The sequence below is a fragment of the Argiope bruennichi genome, chromosome 8 (assembly GCF_947563725.1).
Source record: "Argiope bruennichi chromosome 8, qqArgBrue1.1, whole genome shotgun sequence".
NCBI classification, from domain to species: domain Eukaryota; kingdom Metazoa; phylum Arthropoda; class Arachnida; order Araneae; family Araneidae; genus Argiope; species Argiope bruennichi.
In genome coordinates, this window is record NC_079158.1 from 99,033,336 (window position 1) to 99,060,702 (window position 27,367).

A 27,367-nucleotide genomic window follows, 5' to 3' on the forward strand; every position below is an offset into this window, starting at 1 on the left:
TTAAATCACAAATGCTCAAGGGTCGAGTATTGCATCGTAAAAATTTTGAATCTAGATGGCTATTGTTGAATTAAAAAGAAAAGTCTTAAGATCCTTTTTTGGGTTCCGATTTTAGATTGAATGTTAATTCTTGATACGCCCCAAGTATAAGTTTGATGGAAGGAAAGAAGAAATTAAAAATAACTTTTTCATCGAAATTAAGCTGCGATCAAATATCTGCTTCGAAAATATCCATAAAAGTAATTTCTCACCTTAAAAACTCTCTGAAGAAGAACAACCATTCGCGAGGAAATAAATAAAAAGGATCTGTAATTCGCCTGTTGTTTGTATCTGACAGGGAGTTGATTAATTTTCAGAAATTTAAATTCGTACTAAGTGCGATTTAATTTTTAATTTAATTTTTTTTTCTTCTCGATTTTCAAACTTATATTTTATTGGTAACATATTTTTCTCTATTTTTTTCATTTTTTTGTATATATATAATCATATAAATTGGTACAATATGCATTTTTTGAATGCATAATTTTAGAAAAGGGATGAAACAGATTTTATAACAAATCTATGAAAATTAAAGGATTCTAATAATCTTAAATATTCCTGTTCACTGTTATTATACAAAATGTATAAATAAAAGCTTGTGAATTAATCATTTGCTTTGATTTCTTGTTTTAAATTGGAATATTTTTGTAAAAGCAAAACAAAGACTTCTCATAATAATTGGTTTTAAAATAAAGCGTGGCTGTGAATGTCAATATTTTTTTTTTAAATACTAACTGCGATTTGGAGGCATATTTTACATTTATTTGAAATATTTACTTATAAATTGCCAAAATTTATTTGTTATGGAACTAAACTATTTTTTAAAATTATATAACAACAAAAATACCGAATTGCACTCAATGCTTAGATTTTATAAACAGTAAATCTGTTTCAAATTAAAAAACAATCTCTTTTTAGTTAAAAAAAATTTTTTTTTTTGAAAAAAATCTGTTTTCAGTCTTAGTTGCACAATTTTAGTGAACAAGTTTTCAACATATGTGTTAGTCATCAGCAGTATAAAAAGGTTTTATTTTCAAAATATAGTTAAATATCTTTTAGTATCTTAAAATGCTTCATTCTCATATAATTAATATAGTTTAATAATCATCGCCAAGCATATCTTTTTTTTATTTTAATGTTGTTCTTTGTTTTAAATAAATATTTTTATGTCGTATATAGTATACACATAGAATAATTTTGGTTTTTATGCATATTTTTCCCAACTGGAGATTTTCTCATTATCTTCTTTTAAATTTAAAGATCAAGGGGAAAAAAAGTATTGATTAAATAAAATTTATAATTTTTTTAAATGAAGCACGAAGAATTAATTACTATGAATTTAGCAATATAAATATTCTTATTTAATTATAATCTTATTATATATTTGTAAAAATTGGTTTTAAACCAGTGTATTAAAACTGTCTATTGAAGTTATACTGTGCTTTAAAGTTACTAAAGTGACTAGTTTTTACAATTTCAAGCAATCAGTATAATTTAACCCTACAAGCCCTGATCGACCGATATCTTCCTGTTCAACAGGGGCCTGTCTCGGATACTTTGGGGTGGTTAAATGAATTTAAATAAGAACTCGTTTCACACCTCAAATTCATTTAACCATGCCAAAGCACTTGATTCAGGCCCTTATCGAACAGGACGATATCGGGCGGTCAGGGCTCGTAGATATAAATAAAAATTGCAAAAAAAAAAAAAAAAAAAAAATTACAGAGCCTTAGTTTTCATTGAGCTTGGATTTTGATAATGTTCTGTTCTTGGCAACATTTATCCCTAAAATATAGCAGATTTTTGAAAAATTATATATTTTCCTGGTAATTTTGATTACTTACACATGCACAAACCAAATAATTATGAATTTGAAACCTCATAAGGTGTAAATAATCTATTTTTTTCATGATATATATTACTAGTTTTATGTATATTATAAATAAAACTTCAATTTATTATTGCATATTGATTATACTTTTCTAATAGGTATATTTTTACATTATGATACGGTTAAAAGTTGATATTTCATTGTATTATTTAACAGATTTTATAATAATGTTGCAATTTTTCAATAATAATAATATTAGTTACAATAATAATTTTGCAATAATATCAGTATTAAAATGTTAATAAAAAAAGTTTAAAAGTGGTCTAACTGTGCAATCCTACCTTTTGGAAAGAATGTAATGAAAGCCCCAAAATGAATTTTTAGAATCTGCTATTTTTTTTAAATGTTACATTATATTTATATTTATAAATTAGATTTAATTTAAATTATAAATTTTAATTACAATTTAAGCAGTTATTTTGTGAAAGATCACTTGCTGCTTAAAATATAATAAATTTGGTCACTTTAGATTCAGCAATAATGCTATAGAGTTTTTTTTTTTTTTTTTTTGCAATATTTTTAATCTTATATGTTACATTAGGCATGTCACATAATATAACTTAAAATGCTAACCAATTAAATTAATATGTTTTTTTTTCTGCATATTTGGTTTTAGATTGTTTTGTATTAAATTTATATATGTAAATGATTTGATGATGTGAACATTGTAGATTACATGTTTACAAAGTCTTTGATTCAGTTATTTAAATAAGCTTAACTGTGTCTTTCCTGTGGTTATGAAATTTTTTTTTATGAATTTAGATTATTATTAGTTCCAAATAAAAGATTTATTTGGAACTGAAGAAGGAAAACAGAATTTTTCATGTTTGTGTTATAATTGTAATTATATGCTTTCTAATTTTCACCCAATTTCTTAAATTGTCTGTAATTTAAAAACAGGGGAGGGGACATTTTAAAGAACCATTGCTTTCATAAATTTTAATTTTTTTAATACATTTTTTCTAAATTTTTTTTAAGTAGTATGATTTTAATTTCTTTTCAAAAGCTTCAAAAACCTAATTTGTGACTAATATCTTGCACCTAATGGCAAAATTTGCAAATTTTTGTCCTCAATTTTTCAGGCTTTTAAAGTCTGCATTTAAAGTTTTCTTAGTTCTTTCTAGTTCAAAGTAACAAGGAGCAATCTAAGTAACTTGCCAACTCCTTATGTGCTTTTATAAATCTTATTGATCAGCTTTTAAAAATTTGTTTTATTATTGGGAGCATTGTAAATGCCAATTTGTAATATTCCTATTTAATTTTGCAGATTTAGACAAGAATGAGAGAAGGTGGATGGTAACTGTCGTAGTGATATGAATGCTACAGTACGCATTAGGAAGTTTTAGTATTCCATGAAGCGAAAAAGACCAGCCAGACATGATCAGGTATCATTCAGAATAGAAGCATACTTTTCAAATGCTGAGTTATTATTATATATTTGAAAATGTTAATATTTCATTTTACCACTTTAAGTGCTGATATAAAATTATAGTCCAAAGTGTTTTGTCAACTGCTCACATTTACTGAACATATTAGAATGTAAGATGAGAAATTTGCCAAATATTTATTTGCTAGCCTTTAAACTTTTACTTTTTTGATATCCATTTGTGAGAATTCAGTATATTAGAATAAAGGATTTATACGTAAACAGAAATATGTAGAGTATCTAATTATGGCCCATTAGCTTATTTCTAAAAAAGAAAAGAAAAAAAAAAAAAGGCATTCTTGCAATTGGGGGAAAAAAAGCCTTAGATGACTTAAAGTGTTATTTATTATGTTTGAATCAATAAATGGATCGCTGAACAATTTTTATATACTTGCATGTCATTTTTATCTAGAAAAGTGGTCATGATACACATTTTAAATAAAGTATTTTTTGTTAAAAATTTAGTTGAAACTTAAAACAATAGTATGAAAAATATAATATCATTATTTTAGACCATTTCATTGGCTTCCTTATAAAAGATCTACCAATCAACATTTAGCTCCTCCTTAAGGCAGCTTTAGAGTGGCCTAAAATGATGAAATTCCAATCTTCATATTTTTATAAATTTTGGTCAAGAGGATCAAAACTTTTGTTTATGATTTTAATGTGTTAAGATTTTACTAAATCTCTGTTAATAATAAATAAGAATGTGTATGTGATATTTATTGGCATTCTTTGAGTCGAATTATGATCTTGCCCTACTAAATTTCACACAAATATCCTTTAAAGGATGGAAATGGGCAACTTGGAACAATTCCTTTTTTTGGAAATTTTAAATAATCTTTATGTATTATATATTTGTCCATAGTAACCTTTGACTATATTATTGTTCCAGAAAGATTTTTACATCATTCTAATATATATATATATATTATAAGATGTCATGCAATTTTCTATTGAATTTTGTTAGTTTTTTTTTAGAAATACTTTTGTGTAATTTTGGACAATATAATGCAGGAATTTGAAAAGACATTCAAGCTTTTATTATTTCTTCAGATATTCAATTCCTATCCATTATAAATATTCTCATCCATTATATAAAGCTATAGATTCTGTTTATTATCTATACAGTTCTCATCATAAATAAGAAAGTAAAGGTACAGTACTACAAAAGGCAATGTACAATTGGAAGATAGATTACGTGGACAATACATTTTTACTGCTATTTTGATACTTTTTGATCTGACTCTATTAAAACAATTAATTTCTTTAATTAACAGAGTTGGTGTAAGGTTATTAAAATAACACAGCTTTAATATTTATCATGAATTAATGCTTAAAAATTCTTTGTAGAAGAAATTAGGAACATATGCTTAAAATATTTTACTCAAATTAAACATAACTAGTTTTTCCAACTAACAAGTTGATTGCCAAAGATAAACAATACGACTGTATAAATTTGTAATTTTTTTCAGCGACACATATATTGAATCGGCATAAAATATCATTCTGTTATATAAAGTCCTTGTGCTTTATATTATGTTAAACAAAGCACTTTCTAGCTGGTAGGCACCCTGTACAACTGTTTAACATAATGCTGTTCTATAGTGATTGCTCTAGCCAAACACCATTGTACTAAATTTACTAAATTTCTTGTTTAATTAATTGAAAAGGATGTGTAATTTGTACTGATAAAATCTCCCCCTCCCCCCCCAAAAAAAGTACAGTAAATTCAATTTACATTCTTTATTTTTTCATATTACCACATAAAGCTCTTTTCCAGTGGTTATAGAAAAAGGGCATTTAAAAAAAATGCTGAAATATTATAAAATTTTAAAAATAGTTGTTGATAATTTAAAGACTTAACATTATCAAGCAAAGAAGTAAATGTCCTTATTTCAAGAAAATCTGCATTAAATTTTTGAATTAATAATAATTAGATGAAAAATTGCTCAAAATGAAATTGGTATCATTAAAAAAAGTAGACTTTTTTTAATCTCATGATGGTGTAATTATTTTTCAGATAAAATTTCTTTTGAAGTTTCTATGGGGGGGGGGAATATAGATTAATTTCTCATAAACTGAAGCACCTGTTGTCTATGTACATTTACTTATAATTTGTTTGCCTCCATTCGAATGATTGAGAAATTGAAATGTTGAAAGTTTCGATTGTAGTAGGAGAATAGAGTAGCTTCAAAAAAAATAAAAGCATCTGATAAAAAGATTAAAAGTAAGAATTCTTGTAAGTTGACAAGCCAGCGATTTAACAGCTGACTTATGTCTGTTTTTAGGCATCGCTAAATAGCTGCTTTGAAACAAATGGAAACTTCATGAAAAGATTTCTTTTAACATAAAACAAAAGTTATAATGTACAGAGTTAACATTAATTTTAATGCCTTTTTAATTTTAAAAAATTAATAATTGATAAAATTGAAACAGCTACATTTTAAAAAGACATTGAAATTTTTCTTATAAGATTCTTTACTTCAAATTTACTGTACGAAAAATAGAAATGTACTAACTAATTAAATTATTGATTAACTTTTACACCTAGAAAAGTAGACAATATTCTTTTTCTTATCTTGAAGCATAAATGTGCAGACTTAGTTAAAATTGGTTCGCTCATATAGGAGAAGATATGCATGCAACAAATAAATCGTGCAATACTTATTTAATACATAACCACAGTAACTTTTTTTATATTAAGATGGTTTGAAGATTTTTAACTTAAACAAGATGATGTTCGAGTTTTTTTTCAGTTTTAAAGTAGATAATTGAGTTTTATTTGAGAATTTTCTTAAAATTCTGTGGATAAAATATTAAGAGAGCAGAAATTTGATTAAATAATAAAAAATGTTTATTTTCTATAATTGTCATTTTTTGTAGTCTTTATGCTATTTTATTGAAATTATTAGCTGTTTACATAATATTTGTTTGAGCTTGTTTTCAAATTCCTTTTATTAATTTTATTGAAATGCTTTATGTTTATGAATATTTTTTTATATAAATTAAATTATATTTCAGAGTTTAAAGGAGACAGAAAAACCTTCATCTACTAAGTCATTACGTTCAAACATAACTGGTAAATTGCAAACACTTCTCAATGGCTTTGTGTCAGAGTTGCAAAACATTTCAGAAGATAAAAGACAAGATGTTGCACTGCTTTTCAACCCTAAATACAAAGAATCAAATTGTGCTAATGATACCTCGGGTGTAAAATCTGCCTTTCCTAGTCTCTCAAATTCTCAAGATTCGACTAAAGTACTTCAGAATTTCATTGATTCTGCTAAATCCAGAATATCTGGATTATTAAGTAATAAACAAGAAAATCAGGTATGGATTTGATTAATTTATTCATTTTTAATAAAATATTATAAGTAGAGGGTGTAGGTATGGAAGATTAAATTCGGGATGAGATTTAGTATAATGGAAATATGTCTTTAGAATTTTAATTCATTAAATATTAAAGCTCAATAACTGAAAATTTCGAGAGAATGGTCCTAAATTTTTCAGCATAGCATATATATATTAATGAGTCAAAATCGCCAAGCTCGTACAGCATAATCAGCAAGAACTGGCATATCATTCACGAGACCTGGGCAAGGTCTTGGCTCGTGTATTTTTTCTTTCTAAATTATTTAAAATTAATTTAACAGTTTACTGTTTTAATTAATATTTTTTCAATTTTTATGAAAAATGAATATTTTTCTAATTCTTGGAATATAATTTAATTTTTGTAGAAAAATAATTAAAAATATGAATGGTTTTTTAAATATTGAAAATTACTTAAATTAAATTGAAAATTTAAAGATTTCAATTAATGATACTCATTTTCGTACAGAAAATGTATTTTCTCTTAATATGTAAATTAAAACTTATTTTTGTAAGATAATTTATTATGTTCATTCATAGGGTTCTTGTATTATAATTTAATTTTTTAGGTAATTATAAATATAATTTTGACAATAAAAATAATTTAAATAACTGTTTTCATTTTTAAAATCATTATTAAAATCTAAGAAATTAAAACTTTTTATGACAAATTATTTGTTATAACTCATTGAAGCAGCTGAAATTAATAAAATATCATCGAGCATTCTGAACATTCTCCATATTAATAATCAAAAAGAAAAAGTAGGAAGCAGGTGTTAAGTATAGAATGCATAGGCAGATAGTTCAAAGTTTTTAATGACATAATATGATATGCTTCTTTTTCTGCTCAATATTCTGAAATCAAATATTTTTTTAATGTAAATAAAATTTCTATACCAATCGATTCTTATTAAGATTTCTATTTAAGATCATTATTTATCAGTTGTGCAGATGTCAAAATATATTTAGCTTGTTTCCAAAGTTTTTATAAAAATTGTCATTCTGATTTTTATATGTAATACAAAATTAATGAAATATTTTTATGATGCCAGTATTTATAATTAATATTTATCATTTTAGTTTGTAAATATTTTTCCTGTTTAAAAATAAAATTATTATTCAAGTATTAAATGAATGAACGTTTATTTTTGGGAGATTTATTGTGAGAGCATTTATTTTTGACATTGTCTGTAATATTATTTATATACAAGTAATATGTCTGTAATATTATTTATATTTATAAACAAGTTCATATTTTTTATTTTAAAAAAATAATTATAAATTGTATATTAATAGAAAATACTTTTATTTTTCCATACAAAAATGGGTACCATATTAATTGAAACCATATTTTAACTATTCATTTAAGTAATTTTGAATATTTAAAAATTACATTCATATTTTTAATTATTTCTCTTCCAAAGATCAAATTATATTTAAAAACTAGGAGAATAAATATTCATTTTTGCATTTAAAGAATGAAAATATATTAATTAAAATTGTTTGTCAATTGTTAAATTAATTTGAGATAATTTAGAAAGAAAGCTAAGAGTACTAGCCCTGGACCTGAACTCGGGTCTTATAAATACTATGCCATTGCCTTACCGATTGTATTGTTGGGGCATTCGGCAATGACGATACATTATTAATATATAAGCTAGACTTAAAATTTGAGGGCTATTTTCTTGAAATTAATTGGCTATTGTAATTATATTTTAATGAATGAACCATTGTACTAAATGTCATCCCAAACTCAATTTTCCAAACTGTGCATTTTTCTTGTTAGTTTATTATTAATTGAAATTAATAATAAATAAGGCATTAAGGTCTCATTTAACATAAAAAAATTGATAATATATGGAAAAATTTTCTGTCTTATGTTTGACAATGATATAATGTCTTTGCTTAATATAACATACTTACCGATAATAATTTATATTCTCTAATATCAAAATTTGTAAGCAAAATGAAAATAGATAAAAGAGAATTATCCATCAAAAATAATTTTTGGTATTTATTATGCAATAGTACAATATGTTGATTAGGATATCAAGAATGTAAAATAATTTAATAAAGACACTTTCTTATATGTTCAAAAACTCATGAAAGATTGTCATATCATTTGAAAAAAACATAGTAACATCCTGATCAGAAGCAACTCAAGTTTTCACTTAAGTTTTTTTATTCATTGTTAATATTAATTAAAAATCTCCTTCTCATATATATATATTTGTAAGTCTTGTATCGGGTAAAAAATATAACAAAATAAATAGATACTTCAGACAAGAATCTTATTCCTTAGATTTTACATATTTTTTTTATTTATTTTTGATAAAAATTCTTTATTTTAGTGCTTTCTTTTGTCATCTAGCTTTATAATTTCTTATTTACATAGCAAAACATCATCTTTATGATATCTTTACTTTAAACTTGTCTTAAAATTATGAACTCTTATTGAAAAGTGTGCTACTGGAAATAAGATAAAAAAAATTAAAATTTTTAGTAACAAGAAAATGTTGCAGTGAATTTATATTATAAATTATATGGTTTGTGTGTATTAAATATATATAATATGGTTACTTAATAACGTAGAAATTTTAAGAGCTAATGCATGACATTGTAGCATTTTTATTAATTCAAATATTGTAGAAATTTGACTTAAAAGCAGCAACACATTGTTTGTTCGTATCTAAAATGCAGTTATTTCGTAACTGACAAAATGTAACAAAACATGAACATGTTTTTAAATTTTAATTGAATGTCATTTTTATTATATATTTATAATTTCATGTTTTTAATGTTAAAGGATAATAGAACTAGGAATAACATGAAAATCGAGTTTTAACATGATTTAAAAGTAGAAATTTATAAAATTCCAATAGTGACTCTTGGTTTCTTATTTGTATTTAATGCACAAATGTGTTCATTTTTTTTTACGATAATGCTTTTGAAAGTTTAATGTAAAATTTTTTGAATGTTTATGAGTTTCAACAAATTACCTTAATTTTTTTTAATGCTTTTGTTAATTTTATATTTAGATATCTTTCAATTCTAAAGACTGTACATTATGCTAAGCTAAATATTTTAATTAATAGTTACTGTTCATAATGCAAAGTAGTTTGAGATTAATTGACTTTCAATAAAGGTAAATTAAATATTTTGTTTTACTTTCAAAAATTATTTTTTTATTCATCTACTAAATTTTTTTAAATATTTAGTGTGCAATTTATAATCGTAATTATATTTTAAAAAGGAATATCTCATTAATGAGTTGATTAACCCGTTAATGCCCAACTTAATTTAAAATTGAAATTTTATTAAACTTTTAAAATTATGTTCTAAACACTTAAATTAAATATAATAGGCAATTAAACTCCACACCATTAATTTAGGATCCGAGATAATTACTGTCCTATAAATAGGACGCTGGGCAGATATGGAAGTTTTTGAACACTTAGTACTTCTCCTTTGTTTTTAGTTACTTGATTATGTTTCTGTTCCCAAACAATTGAACTTTAATATTTAATGCAAAATAAAATGAAACACAAATAAATTTGACATTTTTTATTAAGTTTAAACATATTCATGCTATTTATGGTAATTTGGAAAATGTTTTGTACATAGTTACATTACATTTCATTCAAAATGTAAGAGGTTTTCCCGAACAATTTTGCATTTGACATCGTCTTAGTTTTTCTCTTTTACCAATTATATGGCCAACTCCATCACGTCTAACAGTGTCTATTTCCTTCACTCGAGATAAAATTGTATAACTTGGTCTACAGATTTGTTTTTGTCCTGTGTTGCCTTTTTTTAGATAGGCTAGTGTAATATGTCTCCTTATTTCTTTAATACTCTTTTTCTCAGCATTTACCATGTTGTAAATAACGCAGGTATTTACTATACTATTTGTAAACGTGTCTAAACTCTATGTGTCTATAATTTGGGTAAAAATTGGCCAATACCATTTTTTTCCATGGATTTTTATGGTATTTCTCTAAAAGCCAATCATGAGAATCTACACCACCCATGTTTTTGTTATAATTGTTTATGAGACATGGCTGTTCGATTTTATTTTTTTCAGCTTTTCCTTTTACATGCCTTAACAGATGTTAGTGGCTCAATTATGTCAAAATTTGTTGCACGTGTAATGCATTTGTTATCATTCCATTTAACTGCAGTAATTTTATTTTTCACATCAAAGTAGAAATCATGTGAACCACGGCTAGTCTTTTTGAAAGTAGAATCAATTTCAAGAGGACAATGCTGTATTCTGTCATTTCTTATTGTTCCTGTTGCTCGAAATCCACTTTCTTAGGTGAACTAACAAATTATAGGAATTAAAAAAAATTATCAAAATAAACTATATGACTCTTGGGATCAGTAACTGGCTGAAGATTTTTTTTTACAATTAGAGTTCCCAAGGGCTCTTTTGAAAGAACCATGGTAGAAGCAGCATCAACAACTTCCTTGCTGCAATACAAATCAAAAGCCATTCTTCCCACATAATGCCCACATCTTATACCTGAGTTTCAGTGTCATCAAAACCTTCTTCATCTGTTAATTCATCTACTTCAGGTTGCAAAGCAATCATTTCGAACTCTAATTCCTCCGAAAATAGATATTCTACAGCTTCCTCGGCAGTTTTAAAAACTTTTTTCCGCAACGTCTTGAGCACCTATGAAATAAACTAAATATCAGAAAATTTAATGAATCTGCCCAGCGTCCTATTTTTAGGACAGTAGTTTAAATTTGTAATTAAAATTAATAAAAGTAAAAACAATTTTAAAACGTTACAAGATATCTGTTAATAAAAATCTGAAATATAAATTCTGAAAAAATATTTAAACTTACCTTTAAAACCTTTTCGTACGATTACAATGAAATTCAGCAAGAAAAAAAAAAAATCATGAAAATGGCAAAGTTTACGTGTCTGCAACTGGCTGAAAAATGCTTCCATCCGGTCCAAACTGGTTTTAGTAAGTAGGATGAAACCATTACTTTTCAGGGGGTAGAAAAAAACAGGTGAAACATTGAATAGCTTTATTTATAATGGTGAAAATGAACTGTCCTACAAATATGACTCTGGGTGGAAACGGATTAATAGCGTACAGAAAGTAATGCTCAGTTTTCGATAATTCATTTTTATGCAGCTTAAATATTAGAAATAAAACATTTTTATATAATTGTCCATAAATGTTATGCATATTATTGTTCCAAAAGGTAAAATGTTATTTTCAGTTTTAAGAAAGAAACTATTAGGGAAGAATTCTTGATTAAGAACTGTTTTAAAATGATTCTATTTTTCTATTAATGCATTCACAGAAACTAATTCCAAAACAAAAGTTTAAAGCAAAATATTTTGAAAACATCTCCAAGACATACAACTCATGTTGACTGTCAGGTTGAGGTAAACTTTTCAGTTTCAAGAGATTTGGTTGTCTACAACTTCAATCAAAATCTAAAAACTTGATTTTTTTTTTTTTTTTTTTTTTTTAGATCTTATAAACAAGTTGCTATTTTAGAATATTAATTCTTTGTAATGGATCATTTTTAAGATAAAATTCAGAAATATTATGTATATTTTATACTTCATAATGCATTATATGGTCTATTCAATATAAGTTTTGTATCTTTCAGGGTTCTGGTGGAAATAATTTATTGAAAAATTTGCAGCCTTCTTCTCAGACCAAAACAAAGACTCTTAGTATTGATCCTCTTGAAATCCAGATTAATCTAAAATTTCAGTCCTTGCTTTTTAAAGCTTTTGACACTAAAAAAGGAAACCATGCCAATAAACAAGCGATCACTACTTCTGAAAGTATTATCTCTGAAAAGGATTGGCAAGATTTATCTCGTATGCTCCAAGATTTCAGTCATTCAGCTAAGAGAAAATTGCATGCATCTTTAACCAAAGAGAGAAATACTCAGTTCCAGAATGGCTCTGTGAGTATTCAGAATTCACCTGTGAAAGAAAGTCAGCCCTTTAATAATACTCGGTCTTTGGTCATTGCAAGTCAAAGAAAAGACCAAAACAAAGAACTGCAGAAACCTGTTAATCTACAAAATCCCTCTTGTTCTCCTGCAAATAATTCTAGTAAATTGACTAAAAAAAATGCAAAATTATTGAAAATGGATTTCTCTAGTGAAAGTACAGATAGCTCGAATAGTCCTCGCAATCCATATGATGAAAGATACATGCTTTTGCTTTCGGATGCTGAGAAATGTCCAAACTATGTGTATCTCCATTTGTCATCTGATTCAGATGAACGTGAAAACATAGCTGAATCGCCAAACTCTTTGATGCAGAAATCTGAATCGGAAGATGAAGTCATTGTTTTAGGAGAGAAAAGTAAAACATACCAAGAAGTAACTTTGGAAGAAGTAAGTTGAACATCCCTAAGTTTTTGTTTACTTATTTTTTTAAAAAATAGTTATTTTTTATATATTTTGAAATGTCTTTTAAAAAAAAAAAAATAGGAATGCAATTGTAATTTTTTGAAATTTACTTTGAAATGTTATTCTAACCTTTTAATGTCCAAATAATTCTTTGAATGTTTTGTTACTTTTAAAATTAAAGCACATACTGATTTGAGGGTGGAGTTAAGAAATTCTCGTGTAGGATTAAAAAAATACATACATACATTCTGCAAAAGACTCGGATTTCAACATTTTCAAATTTGAACGTTATCATTCTTGAGATTTATTTCCTGTTATGTGATAATTTTTTTGTATATATTTATTCATTTTACAGGCATTCTTTAGTTACTCGGATTATTGACTTTTTCTCCTTAGTTACTCAGATTATTGATATTTTAGGTTGTTAAACATTAATGTGTTATGCATTTTTTTTAGCATTCACCTTGTTATTTAATAAGATTGAAAAAAAAAAATGTGAAACATGAATATAATTGAATAAATCAAAGTAAATTATACTTGTGCACTTTAAAAATTGTATATATATAATAAAAAAATTGGAAGTGAAAATCCTACTTTGGGATTAATTTTAAGAAAAGCATTTTTTTTAAGTCGTAATTTTAATATTGGCAAATGCATGCAATTGAAAGGTTTGATGGTTAAGTTTTAATATCATCATGTTAAATATTGTGACAAAATGTGTATTTTATTTTAAAAATTTGTTAAAAGTCTATTCTGAATTGTTGTATTCTGACAATGTGAGTCCGCCCGATGAAACATTTTGTAATTGTAGGATTTATAACCTTTATTTATTATCGCAAAACAAATGAAAAATATTGTCAAACTAATTATGTGATGTTCATTGGAATTTTGTGATGGCATAATCTAAAAATTGACAATTAAACTAAGGCTTATAAATATGCATAAATGCCAATACTTCTCTTTTTAAACTATTGTTTTACTACCAGCAAGATGACATTTTAACCCTATCGATTCAATTTTCCAACTCCTTATACGTGCAAGATCTTTGACAGAATAAAGTCATTATATCAAATGTCAGCTCACTACCTTAGTCGACCTTCTGCATATAAAAAAACTACCTAGCTTTTACAAGATCAAGTAACATTGAAAAATTTTTGCATATTAGGTTATCATTGTAAGAACTATAATTCAAATATGCATAAATGCCAATACTTCTCTTTTTAAACTATTGCTTTACTACCAGCAAGATGACATTTTAACCCTATCGATTCAGTTTTCCAACTCCTTATACGTGCAAGATCTTTGACAGAATAAAGTCATTATATCAAAAATGTCAGCTCACTACCTTAGTCGACCTTCTGCATATAAAAAAACTACCTAGCTTTTACAAGATCAAGAAACATTGAAAAATTTTTGCATATTAGGTTATCATTGTAAGAACTATAATTCAAGGAATTCATTTTTGCTATTAAAGATTTTAACTAATAAACCCTTTATTTTTCTTTTATTCAATAAATGTAGCAGTTCATCAAATATGCAATTCTTCATTCCTACTTCTTTTTGCATGGGTTAGAAGCAAGCAAGCATTTAATACATTTAAATGCAGCAAAAATGTAAGGGGTGCACTTTTTGCTATGGAGTAAGGTCAGATTTATTTCAGATGTTCATACTTTTTTCAGTTAATATTTTTGAATGGCAGCAATGGATGAAAAATGAAAGAATGTGAGAAATCTTAATAGGAAAAATGGAGAAGAATTAACTTCTCTTTTATTCTTGTTGAAAACTGCATTTATATGTAAGATGTAATGCATATTAAAACAAAAAAACACAAAAAAATATTTACTATTTCTGGGGACCTGTTTGTTTGGTGAACCAATTATATTTTTAGACAAGTAATTCTTAACTACTTGTCAAAATAATTCTGTAAAGGTTCCAATATTTTGTAATTAACAGCTGCAACAAAATTTATGCATTTTATATTCATGTTCACACATATGATTAAAAAGACCTCCAGATGAATGAAAAATAAAATAATTTATTGAATATAACTAGTTATTGATTCAGAAAGTAGTTTAAATTTCTGCATTGGAAATATTTCCATTTCATTGAAAAGAAGTCTTAATTGAAATACTATTTGGAAGAATCTGCTTATCTTTTGTAATAATCATTTTGATAGAGAAGAAAACTTTCTTTTTTTGTCCTATTCACTGCTAACGAAATTTATGAACACTTAATTTTAACGCAGTTTCCTAAGAAATATCTTGTAAATGATACTGAGTGGGTTAAAGTTGACGTACTTAAGTTAAATTACAGATATAGCAACAACAAAAAAATCTTATTGTTTGTGCATAATGTAAAGCTAAAAAGTTAACAAAAATATAAATGGGAAAAATATTGGTGGAGGTTTCACAAAATCTAAAAACAGAATGAACTTTTTATAATATGAAATTGCTTCATAAAATAGCTGCATATGATGAAAAATTTGACAAAGAGAATTTATTATATCTCATTTTTATGTTTTGTATTTATTTATAGGATGATGATGGTCAAGTACATGAAAGTGTTGTAGAAAAAATTGCTGAAAAGTGTGCAAAGAAAGAAAAAGAGGTTGAAGAACCTGTGTTCAATTGTCCTATATGTGATAAAAGTTATCGCGCACAGTCATTGTTACAATTTCACATTAAAATGCATACTGCAGAAAATCCTTCCTCCAAGGTTTCACAGAATTGTTATCCAAATTCCAGTTCAAGTAGTGAAGATGAAAGCAGCTCACTTGAGAGACCAACTTTAAACCAACGGTATGAAATCTATCCATTTCAGAAATCTAGAGTAATGAAAAAAAGATTGTGAGTTATTTTTGTAAGGAATCTTATGTTAAATGCATAAAATTGGCATATAAATGTTTCTTTTTCATATAAATTTATTATTTAAAATTCGTATTATTATATGGAACTTTTTGAAATATTTTTTTCTTTGTGTTTACAAAAATAAAATAGAAAATAAATAACGAGTAGCTAAAAATAAATTTGTTTACTACAAAAGAAATTGGTTTACCATACTAAAACTCTGTTTCTACAGTTATTTAATGCTGATACAGTGTTACTTAAAAAACTCAATTATCTACGAAATTGATTCAGATAGACATTTTTATCAGATTGATAAATTGATCAAGCTCTCAAAATTATTCCATTACAGAAACCATGATTTTTCAATAATTCGATCTAGCAGCTTTTTTTTTCTCCTCAATATAATGTCCCAAATTTTATTTTAAAATTTGCAGTAAAATTCAATTTTTTTTATAAAATTTTTTGCCCATATAGAGCAGCTTTCTAAGGTCATTATGTCGAGCAAAAATTTGGCTTGTTAGTGTTAAAAAAAGGATAGTCTTTTGTTAGAAAATTGTCATTTGATTTTTGGGAAATTTGATAACTATGATTCAGTTTATCTTTAATATGAACATTCTTTTTTTGATTCCAGAAACTTTATTTCTTAAAGTATTTTTATTATTTTCCAAATATATTATAATGCATTTCCTTTAGAACTGTTGCTTCCTTAAATATTTTCGAAGAACTTTTTATTTTGTTATTTGAAAATTGTTTCAGTATTTATTTGATTTGTTATCATTAACAGTATTCCTCATGGTTGAGAGGAATACTGTTAATGATAATTTTTAATCACTGCAGTATTCTTCCAAGGAATGAACAATGAATTTAACATACATTATTGAAAGGAGTTTGTTTTGCATTTTCAGGCAGAAATGCTTGTTGGTTGGGTAGGAAAGTCACTAAGCTAAATTTTTTTTCAACACTAAATTTATTATTAGTTTCATTCTGAAATTAAATTTGATAATATTTTTAATCATGTATTAATAGATAGAAAGAATGTCATAATAATAGTTAGTTTTCAGTGTTACGTAAATAAAGGTTTATTTCGAGCATTCATTATCTGGTCGAAGGAATTGAGTGTTCATTGGAGTGATGAAGCAATTTTCAGATTGAGTTTTTTTTCTTCTTCCACTTATAAAATAAACTAAAACTGTTGCAGTCAAAAAAATTAGATCTCAATATTTAGGATATTATCCATGTATTAGACTCCTGAATCAGAACCCCCACCCCCCACCCCCACCCCACACACACTTTTGGAATTATTTTTATTTAAGAGCATAAAAGTGAAAAAAGGAAAAAGCTAGATAGATCAATTTAATAGATTATTAATCAAGTACAAATGATGACAGGTCAGAAGTTAATTTGATCATGTAAATGTAAACATAATTAAAAAGTTAAGAACTGAATCAATGAAGTTTAAAATAAAGTTGTGTCAATAGAACTGTAGATTAGTACTATATTTTTACAAATGTTGGTCTGCTTGTCTACTCTTTTGATTATAAATGTGTTTACACAAAAATGTTCATGAAATTCGATGTATAGCTTGGATAGGAAAATTCTTAATTTTGTCAATTTTTAGCTTGAAAGGGTCAAAAGAATGATATTCAAAAATCATACTTGAATCTCATCATTATATAATAAGGCTTGATTAAAAACACTTGGTAGATTCCGAAGGTAATATACAAGCAATTCATGAGAAAAGAACTCATTTTTTGGGGAAAAGTGCTTGTGGATCTTATGACAATTTATTTTTTATGTATGCGCTACCAAAGAATAACCTTAAATAAATTGTCACAAAAATATTCTAAAAGTGATAATAAAAATGAATAATATTAAAACACTTGAAAAATAATAGTGGGAATTTTTTTTTCTTTAATAATTTGAATTGAATACTTATAATTTACATTTTTTTTAAAAATAATTTTGGAGAATCAACCACAATATAAATAGAGAAAAAAATATTTGATTTCCAAAATTTTTTTTAATTAAGAAATTTATCAGTTTTTAATTATATTGGAGTTAAAAATTTATTATAGATATTAACTCAATTTCAGAAGATATGAAAACAATTTTAAAAATAGATAAATTAAGTTTTAAAAAAATAAGTTTCTATTCAGAATTTTTATTACTTTTTAACATATATTGGAAGTAAGAAGAGGAAGTAATTTGCATCTTTTGAATATTTCATTTAACAGCTGGCAATTAGATTACAATATGTTTGAAACTACAATTTATCATTTGTTTTTAATTTGCTTGTATTAAGGCTATACTATTTGGATTTTTAAAAATATTAGCTTGCTATTTTCATTCAGTAAAGTTATATAATGTGAACAATAATTAATTTGAAAAAGAATGATAATATATTGAGTAATTAGGTAATCCTTAAATCACAAAATAAGTTTCTATGCTGATCTTTGAACTATTAGGCTATTCGAAAAGTAATTTCACTTTTAATGAAAATGGAAGACTATTTTCTTATTGTGAATAAATGTTTTATTGAATTATATATTGACCATTTTGGCCCAATGCACTTTGCCATCTTTCTGGCAAAAGCACAATTCCATGCTCATAAAATTTGTTCTTTACTGCCAGAAAACTGATCCATGTGATTTTTGACTTCCTGATTTGAGGTAAAATTTTAATGTCTAAATAGTTTAGTGGAGACCAAAACAAATAATCAGAAGGTGCCAGACCTGGAGATTATGGCAAGTATGGCTATATATCCCATCCAAGTTGTAAAAGCTTTTAGGCATTATCTTGGTCGGAACACTATATCTTTTAGGCATTATCTTGGTCGGAACACTATACCTTTTAGGCATTATCTTGGTCGGAACACTATACCTTTTAGGCATTATCTTGGTCGGAACACTATACCTTTTAGGCATTATCTTGGTCGGAACACTATACCTTTTAGGCATTATCTTGGTCGGAACACTATACCTTTTAGGCATTATCTTGGTCGGAACACTATACCTTTGCTGTTCATCAGTTCTGACTTTTTTTGTTTAACTTAATCTTTCAATTTGTGCAGGTGACAAGAGTGCACTTCAAAATTGATTGTGTTGTTCAGTAGAAACTTGAAGAAAAACGAAGCAAAACAATTCCTTTGAAATCCCACCAACATATAGCATCACTTTTTTTTTTTAAATTTTTTTTATGAATATTGGTTTTCAAAGTGCTTTGAAACTGGTTCATCTTTTTTTCTCCATGATCTTTTAGTTTTAACTTTGTTGTAGACAACTCATTCCTCGTCCCTAGTGATGATGCATTTCATAAATGGATCATTATCTTGATGCTTGAGAAGGAAATCAGACCTCTACATGATAGCACAATTTTTTTAAACATGAGGAAACCGTATACCAATCTTTGATATTAAACCTAAGCAATTTAAATGATCATGAAGAATTGGATTTGATAAATTTAATCTCTCGGCAATCTCACGAGTTGTTATTCACTTGTTTGCATCAATTAATGCCTTTGTTTTAATCAGCTTCAACTGGCTTTCCAGATCATAGTGCATCCTCAACATATTTGTCAAATTGAAATTTTGCTAAGTTTTGGCACTAGCATTCTATCTTCTCCATACATTACAGATAAATTTTTTTTCTTGCTTGAGCAGTATTTTTCCCCATTTTGATAGTGAAAAGGTTAAATATATTTTCACTTTCAATATTTGAAAGGGCTATACCCAAAAACTGCTGTATGGTCTCAATCAAACTTTTCCGCTAGCTAGCCTTGCTATATCAGCTGTCAAAATATATAATGATTATGCGATTTAAGCTTGAATCTGGCTGTTAAAAAATATAATCAAGTCCTTTGCTGGGAAGAAACTAAATTATTTTCCAAACAACCTATTATAATAAAATGTTAACCATGACTTTATTTTCGAAATTTTCTAAGAAAATTTCAGAAAAATCAAAGTTTTTAAATCTTTCAGTAATATTGAAAGTAATTAAAATTTTTTTGATAAAATTGAGCCTTTAAAATACTCTAAAATCGAAGAGGTTTTTGTAATGGGACTGTTTAAAATGGAGAAAGAAAAAGAAAGGTGGAACTATTCAAAACTATATGCTAATATAGTATTCATTAGTAGTACAAAAAATTTTGGGAAGAGTTTGATTTTTTTTTCCCCCTCCCAAAAGAATTATGTGTTGAATAGTGTCTATTTAGGTGATTGTTGATAAAAATACTGTCATTGTGAAATATTGCTTTTTTAAAAGGCCATTTTGTTCTTTTCTGATACAAGCTCTACGCTTGCTGAACTTGACATTTTTTAGTAAACAATTTCATTTCTTATTGCTAATCATATTTAATCAAAATACTCGATCTTAACTCAAATATTCCTTGTAACTTGAATCAATAAGGAAATGATATTTTGCATTTTATTATTGGAAGGATATAAAAGGAAATAACTTTGTAAAATCTGCATTTGAGAGAGAGGAAAATTTAGAAAATCGTATCGCAGCTAGTTTGTCTGTAGTGGTTCTATTCATGTCATATTTAATATCTGTGTTACAATTTTTAAAAAAATCAAACAAAATGAATCCAGTTTGATTCTGTAATCTTCATTTCTACAAATAAATAAATAAGATAAATTTTAGTTTCTTTAATCTATGTAGCAGTTTGTTGACTACTATAAAACTTAGATGCAATCCAAAGAATTTTTTGAACACTGAACTCTTTAACTTGTATATTTTAGAGAGTATTGGATAATACTTAAAGAATTACTTATATAGTACTTCTAAATAATTTGAATATTCTAAATTTATGCAATTTAACATTTTGTTTAGTTCTGCATTCAGTATATTACTTTACAAAATGTGTGGCAAATGCTTGTAAAATACAATTGCCTTTCATTTATAAATAGGACAGTGTTCATGACCTTATTGAGTTGTCAAATGCAAAAATATTAATGGGCTGATTTTAAATTTTTAATTAAAAATTATAAATATTGATTATTTATGCATTTAATCATTGATAATAAAATCTTAGTAAAAACTAGATAAATAAAATATAAACAGTTTATTTAAAAAATCAATTTATTAATGTTACTACTTTCCTTCTAATTGAATTCAATCAAATTGTTCTTAATTGCGAGTATAAATTTGATATATGTAATTGAAAAAAATTTAATTTTTTGAAAAAAAAAATCAAAACCTGTTTAAAGATAAGACAAAAGATTATTTATTCTAAAACTTCAAAAAAAAAAGTATACAATTGTGATTTAATAATGGCCATTAAATCCAATAACCATTCATAATGATTAAATCAAATATGGTCCCTAAGTGGGGGGGGGGCTTTACTATTTAACTGTTAAATAAAGTGTAGTTTTTTAGATTCTTTGGTGCTTTATCATCTCTATTTATATCTCGTGAAGAAATTTTGCCATCTTGATACTTTTTTTTCAATCTTGTTTCATTTCAACCATGTTCAGATATATTAAAAATATATATATATAATGGTTTCCAAGATGTCATTGGAAATTTGACTCATTTAACATATTTTAGGACCTTTTAACTCTTGAAAACTTTCACAAGAACTCAATAAAAGTTGGTTGAGAGACTAATTTTATAAAAGCAAAATCAATTCAATAAAAAGAAGTATAATAATTAATTCAGTTAATGAATTTCTGTATCTGAACAAATCTATCTCCTTGAACTATTTCCATCATCACCAGTTTTGTAAAGGTACAATATTATGGGAGCTATTGAGCTTGTCACATTTTTATAGTAACATATCATATAACAAATTTATGCAATTCCATTGCTTCTGGTAGTCAAATGATTTAAACATTATGTTATGTCTTGGTTATTTTTGTTTGAAATTACTGAAAAATGCCTGTATGATGCAGAAGTTATATTTTATATTCAATCTTCCGGATCGGGTAAGATTAAATATCTGTCAAATTTCGTAAATATATTTGCAGATTAAACATTACAATTATTTGTCATATGGATGCTTTTTATATAAATTTTTTTCATGCAAATTATATTTATCATTTATCAAATTATATAAATATTCAAATACTTTTTTTGCATTTTTATTTTGAATACAAGATTTAACAGCATCAGTTCTATGTATTTTTATTATTATTTTTTTTAAATATACTTGTGCCATTTTATTTATATAATTATGTATTGTGCTCTTAATTAAACTTTTAACATAATTACTACTAGTTTTCTTACTATTTTATATACTTGTTTAACTACTGCTATTTACGTAAATAATTATTACTAGTTAAGTTATATTTCTAACTACTTTATTTAATTTGAATAATTTGACCAATTTATTAAATCCAGTTAAAAATAGAAATATTATTTATGTAACATAATTTTTAGTTAAGTGATATGAACTGATTACTAGATGATGATAATGTGAAAAAGCATTAAAATTTTGTACAAAGCTTTTAAAAGAAATTGAGCATTGTGTCTACTAATTATCGGAAATTTTGAAGTATAGGGGATTTATTTACACAAGAGACAGATGCAAATAAATTTTTTGTGCTGTTTAATTTTCTGTAAGGTGTATTTATACAGTCCATGACTCTTAAACCTTATTATATTGGTGTCTAGTGTGACTGAAAATTTGTTACCTATGTTTTAGAGCTTTGATGAAAATATGTCAGTTGGAAATATTAAATTCCAATACAGAAAACAAATTCTTTCTAGTAAATCTCTAAATCATTTCATCCTTTCTTGGATAAAAAATAGCAAATGATACGATTCCTCAGAATGATGGATTAACATTTTTAACAATTTATCAACTAATCAAGGACAACTTGCACATTTTCTTATCATTAATATCTCTTTGAATAATATTTGAAAAATATTTGAGTACACCATTAATTGTTATTAATTTAATTATCTCTATCTTCTAGAAATTTAGATATTTGTTTATCTCAAGGTGCCCTTGTTTCTCGGAAGGACTTGGGCTCAAATGATGCAGTTTATATTTTGAATGAGAAATCTTCCAGAACTTCTAACAAAAGCTTTAGAAAGGTTAAAGAATCAACTAAATGTCTGACTAACCATCAAATTGAACATTATTCAGATGATGAGGAAAATTCAGATTTGGATAAAAATCATGATTTAAATCATTCTTTGTATAAAACAAGTTTTAGAAAAAATAAAGTTAAATCTTCCTTCAGTCATGAAAATTTTACATCAAGAGTCTCAAGCTCATCTGGGAAAGAGAGATTTCTCCAAATTGAGCGATGCCCTGATAATCCTGATTTATCCTTGATATATGACTGGGAAGTTTTCGATTCTGAAAAGAGTCCTAAAAAAGTGAAGGAAGAGCCTTCATATGAAAATAAACACTTTGAGAAATATAAGAATTTTAAATCTTCTGCAGATTATGAGAATTTAGCATTAAAGAATGCAACATTCTCACAGAAAGATTTAAGTTCAGTTGATAAAGGAAGATTTTTGTCTAATGAACAAATTGTACCCAATGATTCTGATTTGTCATTGGTATGTGACTGGAAATGTTCAAAATCAGTGAAGTGTCCTAAAAATTTGAAGAGAGATCCTTTATATGTAAATAAAGACTTTGGGAGTAATGATAAAGCTTCCAAATGTTCTGCAAGTAGTAAGAATTTAGTATCGGAAAATGCTGCGATTTCAAAACAGATTTTGAACTCAATAACAGAAAAGAATTTAAAGTCTAATTATCAAATTGAACGGTGTCCTGATTATCCAGATTTATCCATGATATATGATTGGGAAAGTTTAGATTCTGAAAAGAATCCTCATACTTTGAAGAAAGAGAATCAATTTGCAAATGATAAGAGTTTTGATACAGATAAGGATTCCAAATCTATCTGCACTTGTAAAAACTGTGCATCAGAAAATGCTATCATTTATGAAGAGACCACAAGTTTTAGAAGTGAAGTGGGATTTCTGGAAGGGCCAATTGAACATTGCCCGGAATATCCAGATTTATCTATGTTATATGATGGGAAAAATTCAGTTTCTAAAATTAGTAATTCTAATATAATTGATGAAAGCTATTCATCTGATGATGAAAAACATTCAAAGCAAAATGAGACTTTAAATATAATGAAATAAATATTTATTAATTAAAAAAAAACTGTATTAGATGATGTAACTATCTGTGATAGAGTTCTTGTTTCAAATTATTAAGGAAGATTTCTGATCAATTATGAAGCAATTCTCTCAAGTCTGATAAAAATTAAAATTAGTTTAGTTTGAGTTGAATAATTAATACAAATCTGAGATACTGTCAAATGATGCTATACAAAATCATTGGGCTCAGGGTCTACAAATGTGGATTTTGCCAGAAAATTTCATTTTCGGGTATCATTCTTGCTTTTATTAAAAATAAAATGACAGAAAGTTATCTCAACTTTTCCTGAAGATATAATATTAAATAAGTATTCAAAGATGCATTAATTGCTAGAATGAACAGCATTCAACTATTAAAATTGATAAATATAAGAGATTAAAAAAATCCAAATATATAAATTTTACTTGAAATAAGCATGTAATGGGAGATTTTTAAAGCTGTATGCAGAATTGCTTTTCTCTGTATGCTGAGTGTTATTATTCAACTGTAGACTTCTATTATAATTAAAGGTGAGATTAATTACTATTATACTATTATTATAGTCAATTTAAATGTATAGCATTTTAATGCTTACTACTATTTCTATTTTGTTTTTATTTATTGGCTATTTTAGTTTTTAAAAATTCAATATTATGTTTTGTTATGTTTTTTTAAATGTTAAGGTATTGTTATAAGCAATTTAGTATGATAATATAAACATAGTTTTAAGATTGCTAATTATAATTTCAAACAATCTGGAAATTACTTTTGTATGTTATCAATTTTGTTTCACTAATGTAGTTTTCAATCAAACCCTTTTGCATCTTAATTAAGAAAAAATTTAATTTTGAATCATTAGTGTATATTTTGAAAAGACGGAATCAACTTTCTCTTGTCATATTTTATCCAATTAATCAGTTGAGGTAATCATTAAAACTTTGTAACAATTTTATTTTTACTGAGATATTTCTTTACAAGTATCAATACTTTAATAAAATTTAATCATCTATAAATTGCATTTTTACCAAAAAATATTATTTTCTAAATTTAGATGTCACTATCAACAATTCAGTTATACGATTGCTTTTTATGGTACGATTGCGTTTTTTTAATGCATTAAGGTGAAAAAGTATTTTTAGTGGTTGAAATAAATAGTTATAAGATTTTCAATTTTTTAAAAAAATCTTTAGCTTGCTATTGATTTTAATTATACTGTCCTTCCATTAGGTAAATTATTCCGTATCATTATACTTCCAATTCAAGAAACATTATTTTTAATGAATGCTGTTATAATTTCCATTGGAAAGCATTTGTATGCATGTTTTGCATTAAACTTATAAATTTTTTTTTGAGTCTTTGATGCCCATTTTTAACTTTTGTCTGTTTGCCTCAGCATCAAACAAAGATTATACCATTTGAAAAAAAAAAAAAAAAAAAAAAAAAAAAAACTTTTCGGTTATCAAAACCTTTAAATTAATGATTTTCTTGAATATTTTAGCTGTAATGCAGTTAATTTTATATAATGAGGTAAAAGAATAAATTATTAGGAATGTCTGTATGATATCATTGTTTCAATTATTACAAACTATTTAATTCTTAATAAGCGAACATTCTTTACCTCTATTTATACACAATATCATAATAATAAAGTATAATATACTTACTATGTCTTAATATTATGAATCGAACTATCTATCATGTAGAAATTCTGGATACAATTAAAAATATTCACCTGCAACAGTTATGGATTGTACAGATTAAATAATGCTTGTGTATATATATATCTTGTGTATTTTCTTCCATTAATTTTTTTTTTTTTTTTTTTTTTTTTTTTTCATTTCTTAACCTGTTAAATTTTTCAAGCAGGCAAATTATGTAAATAATAATAATAATTGGTTGATTAATTAAGTAATTCAAGAGAAGAGTAATACTTGAGAAATGCCATAAAACTTTACAGAAACAATTTTCAATAAAAATTTAGCAACCTTTCAACAATTATTTTAGAAAGTAACTAAAAAAAAACAAAAAAAAAACAATCCAGTTTAGGTGCTAAACTATTTTTTTTTTAATTTAAGAATTTTTTTTTTTTTTTTTTTTTTTTTACATAAAATGATCTATCTCATTACTCTTTCTTCTTTTTTTAGTGCAAGGAAAGAAAAAGAAAGCACAAAGATCAGTTCTAAAGTATTGTCAATTAAGAAGAACCGTCGTGAGAAATATAAGAGACGCAGAAACAAAGAAACTTCAAAGTCATCTCTTTAATAATTGTCCTCTGAAATGATTTCTGGAAATGGTAAATGTTGGTACTTTGATAAGAATAGATGGTTTTATGTTTGATGGAAATATTCTGAATTTTGTGCAAATTTTCTCACTCCATCTGCACCACATCTCTTGGGAAGAATTCACTGCATAAAAATCCTTAATGTTGTCTTGATGCTTTAGTATTGTATGTCTATTTGTGTGAAATGTATATGTAATGTTGCATGTATGTGTTTTAAACCTTTGTGAGGAATAAGTGTTTTATATGAAAACTATAAACTTTTAATTTTAGATAAATTACTTAATAAGATGTAAATCATTTTATACATATTGTTTATGCTGGCCATCAGCATGTATGTTTCTTAAAGTTTATTTTTTCTGTTTAGATTTTTTTTAAAAATATTAAAAAATTATTTAAATATAAGAAGCTTTTTAAAGTTTTTTTTATATATATTTTGCTGGATGATATTATTTACTTTTAATACTATTTTTATCGGGAAAATTTTAGTCTAATGAAGTATATAAAAATTTTATTTTATTTTTGATAAAATTATTTGGAAGCTTCATGATTTTCACTCCTGATGTATTAGAGTCCTTTCTGCATAGTGTTTGAAATATCCTTCAACTTTTAGTTTATGAATGTGATTTTAAATTACTTTGAACATTTAAAAATATTATCTTGATGTCTCCGACTTTTGATTTCATACTTGCCATATTCCATTATGTGTAGATATCTGTTCTTGACATTAATTTCTTTCCATGTTCCAAAAATAAAAAGAAATGAAAAAGCCACTTTTTTTTATTTATTTTTTTTAGTTTGTGCTTTATTGTGGTTTTTGTACTATTTATATATTCATAATAATAAGGGAAAAAAATCAAAGAATCAGTTTTTCAGTCATGAACATGAATTCATCATTTTTTATTTCATATAAAATTTTATGTCTAGATATGGCATCATTTCTGCCTTCCACACTTTTTTATAAATAAAACTTAAACACAAAATAAAACTTAGTCTCCAGGAATAATTGC

General features: G+C 25.7%; 1 protein-coding gene across 1 annotated transcript; it reads left to right on the forward strand.

The window, feature by feature from the left end:
- The first annotated feature begins 304 nt into the window (after positions 1-304).
- Positions 305-27,130, forward strand: LOC129981833 (uncharacterized). The gene is made up of 6 exons (XM_056092856.1): positions 305-437; positions 3,198-3,315; positions 6,381-6,689; positions 12,369-13,112; positions 15,663-15,925; positions 26,224-27,130. The coding sequence occupies exons 2-6, from the start codon at positions 3,283-3,285 to the stop codon at positions 26,339-26,341; spliced, it is 1,467 nt and encodes a 488-aa protein (XP_055948831.1). The 5' UTR covers positions 305-437; positions 3,198-3,282; the 3' UTR covers positions 26,342-27,130.
- Positions 27,131-27,367: the final 237 nt, after the last annotated feature.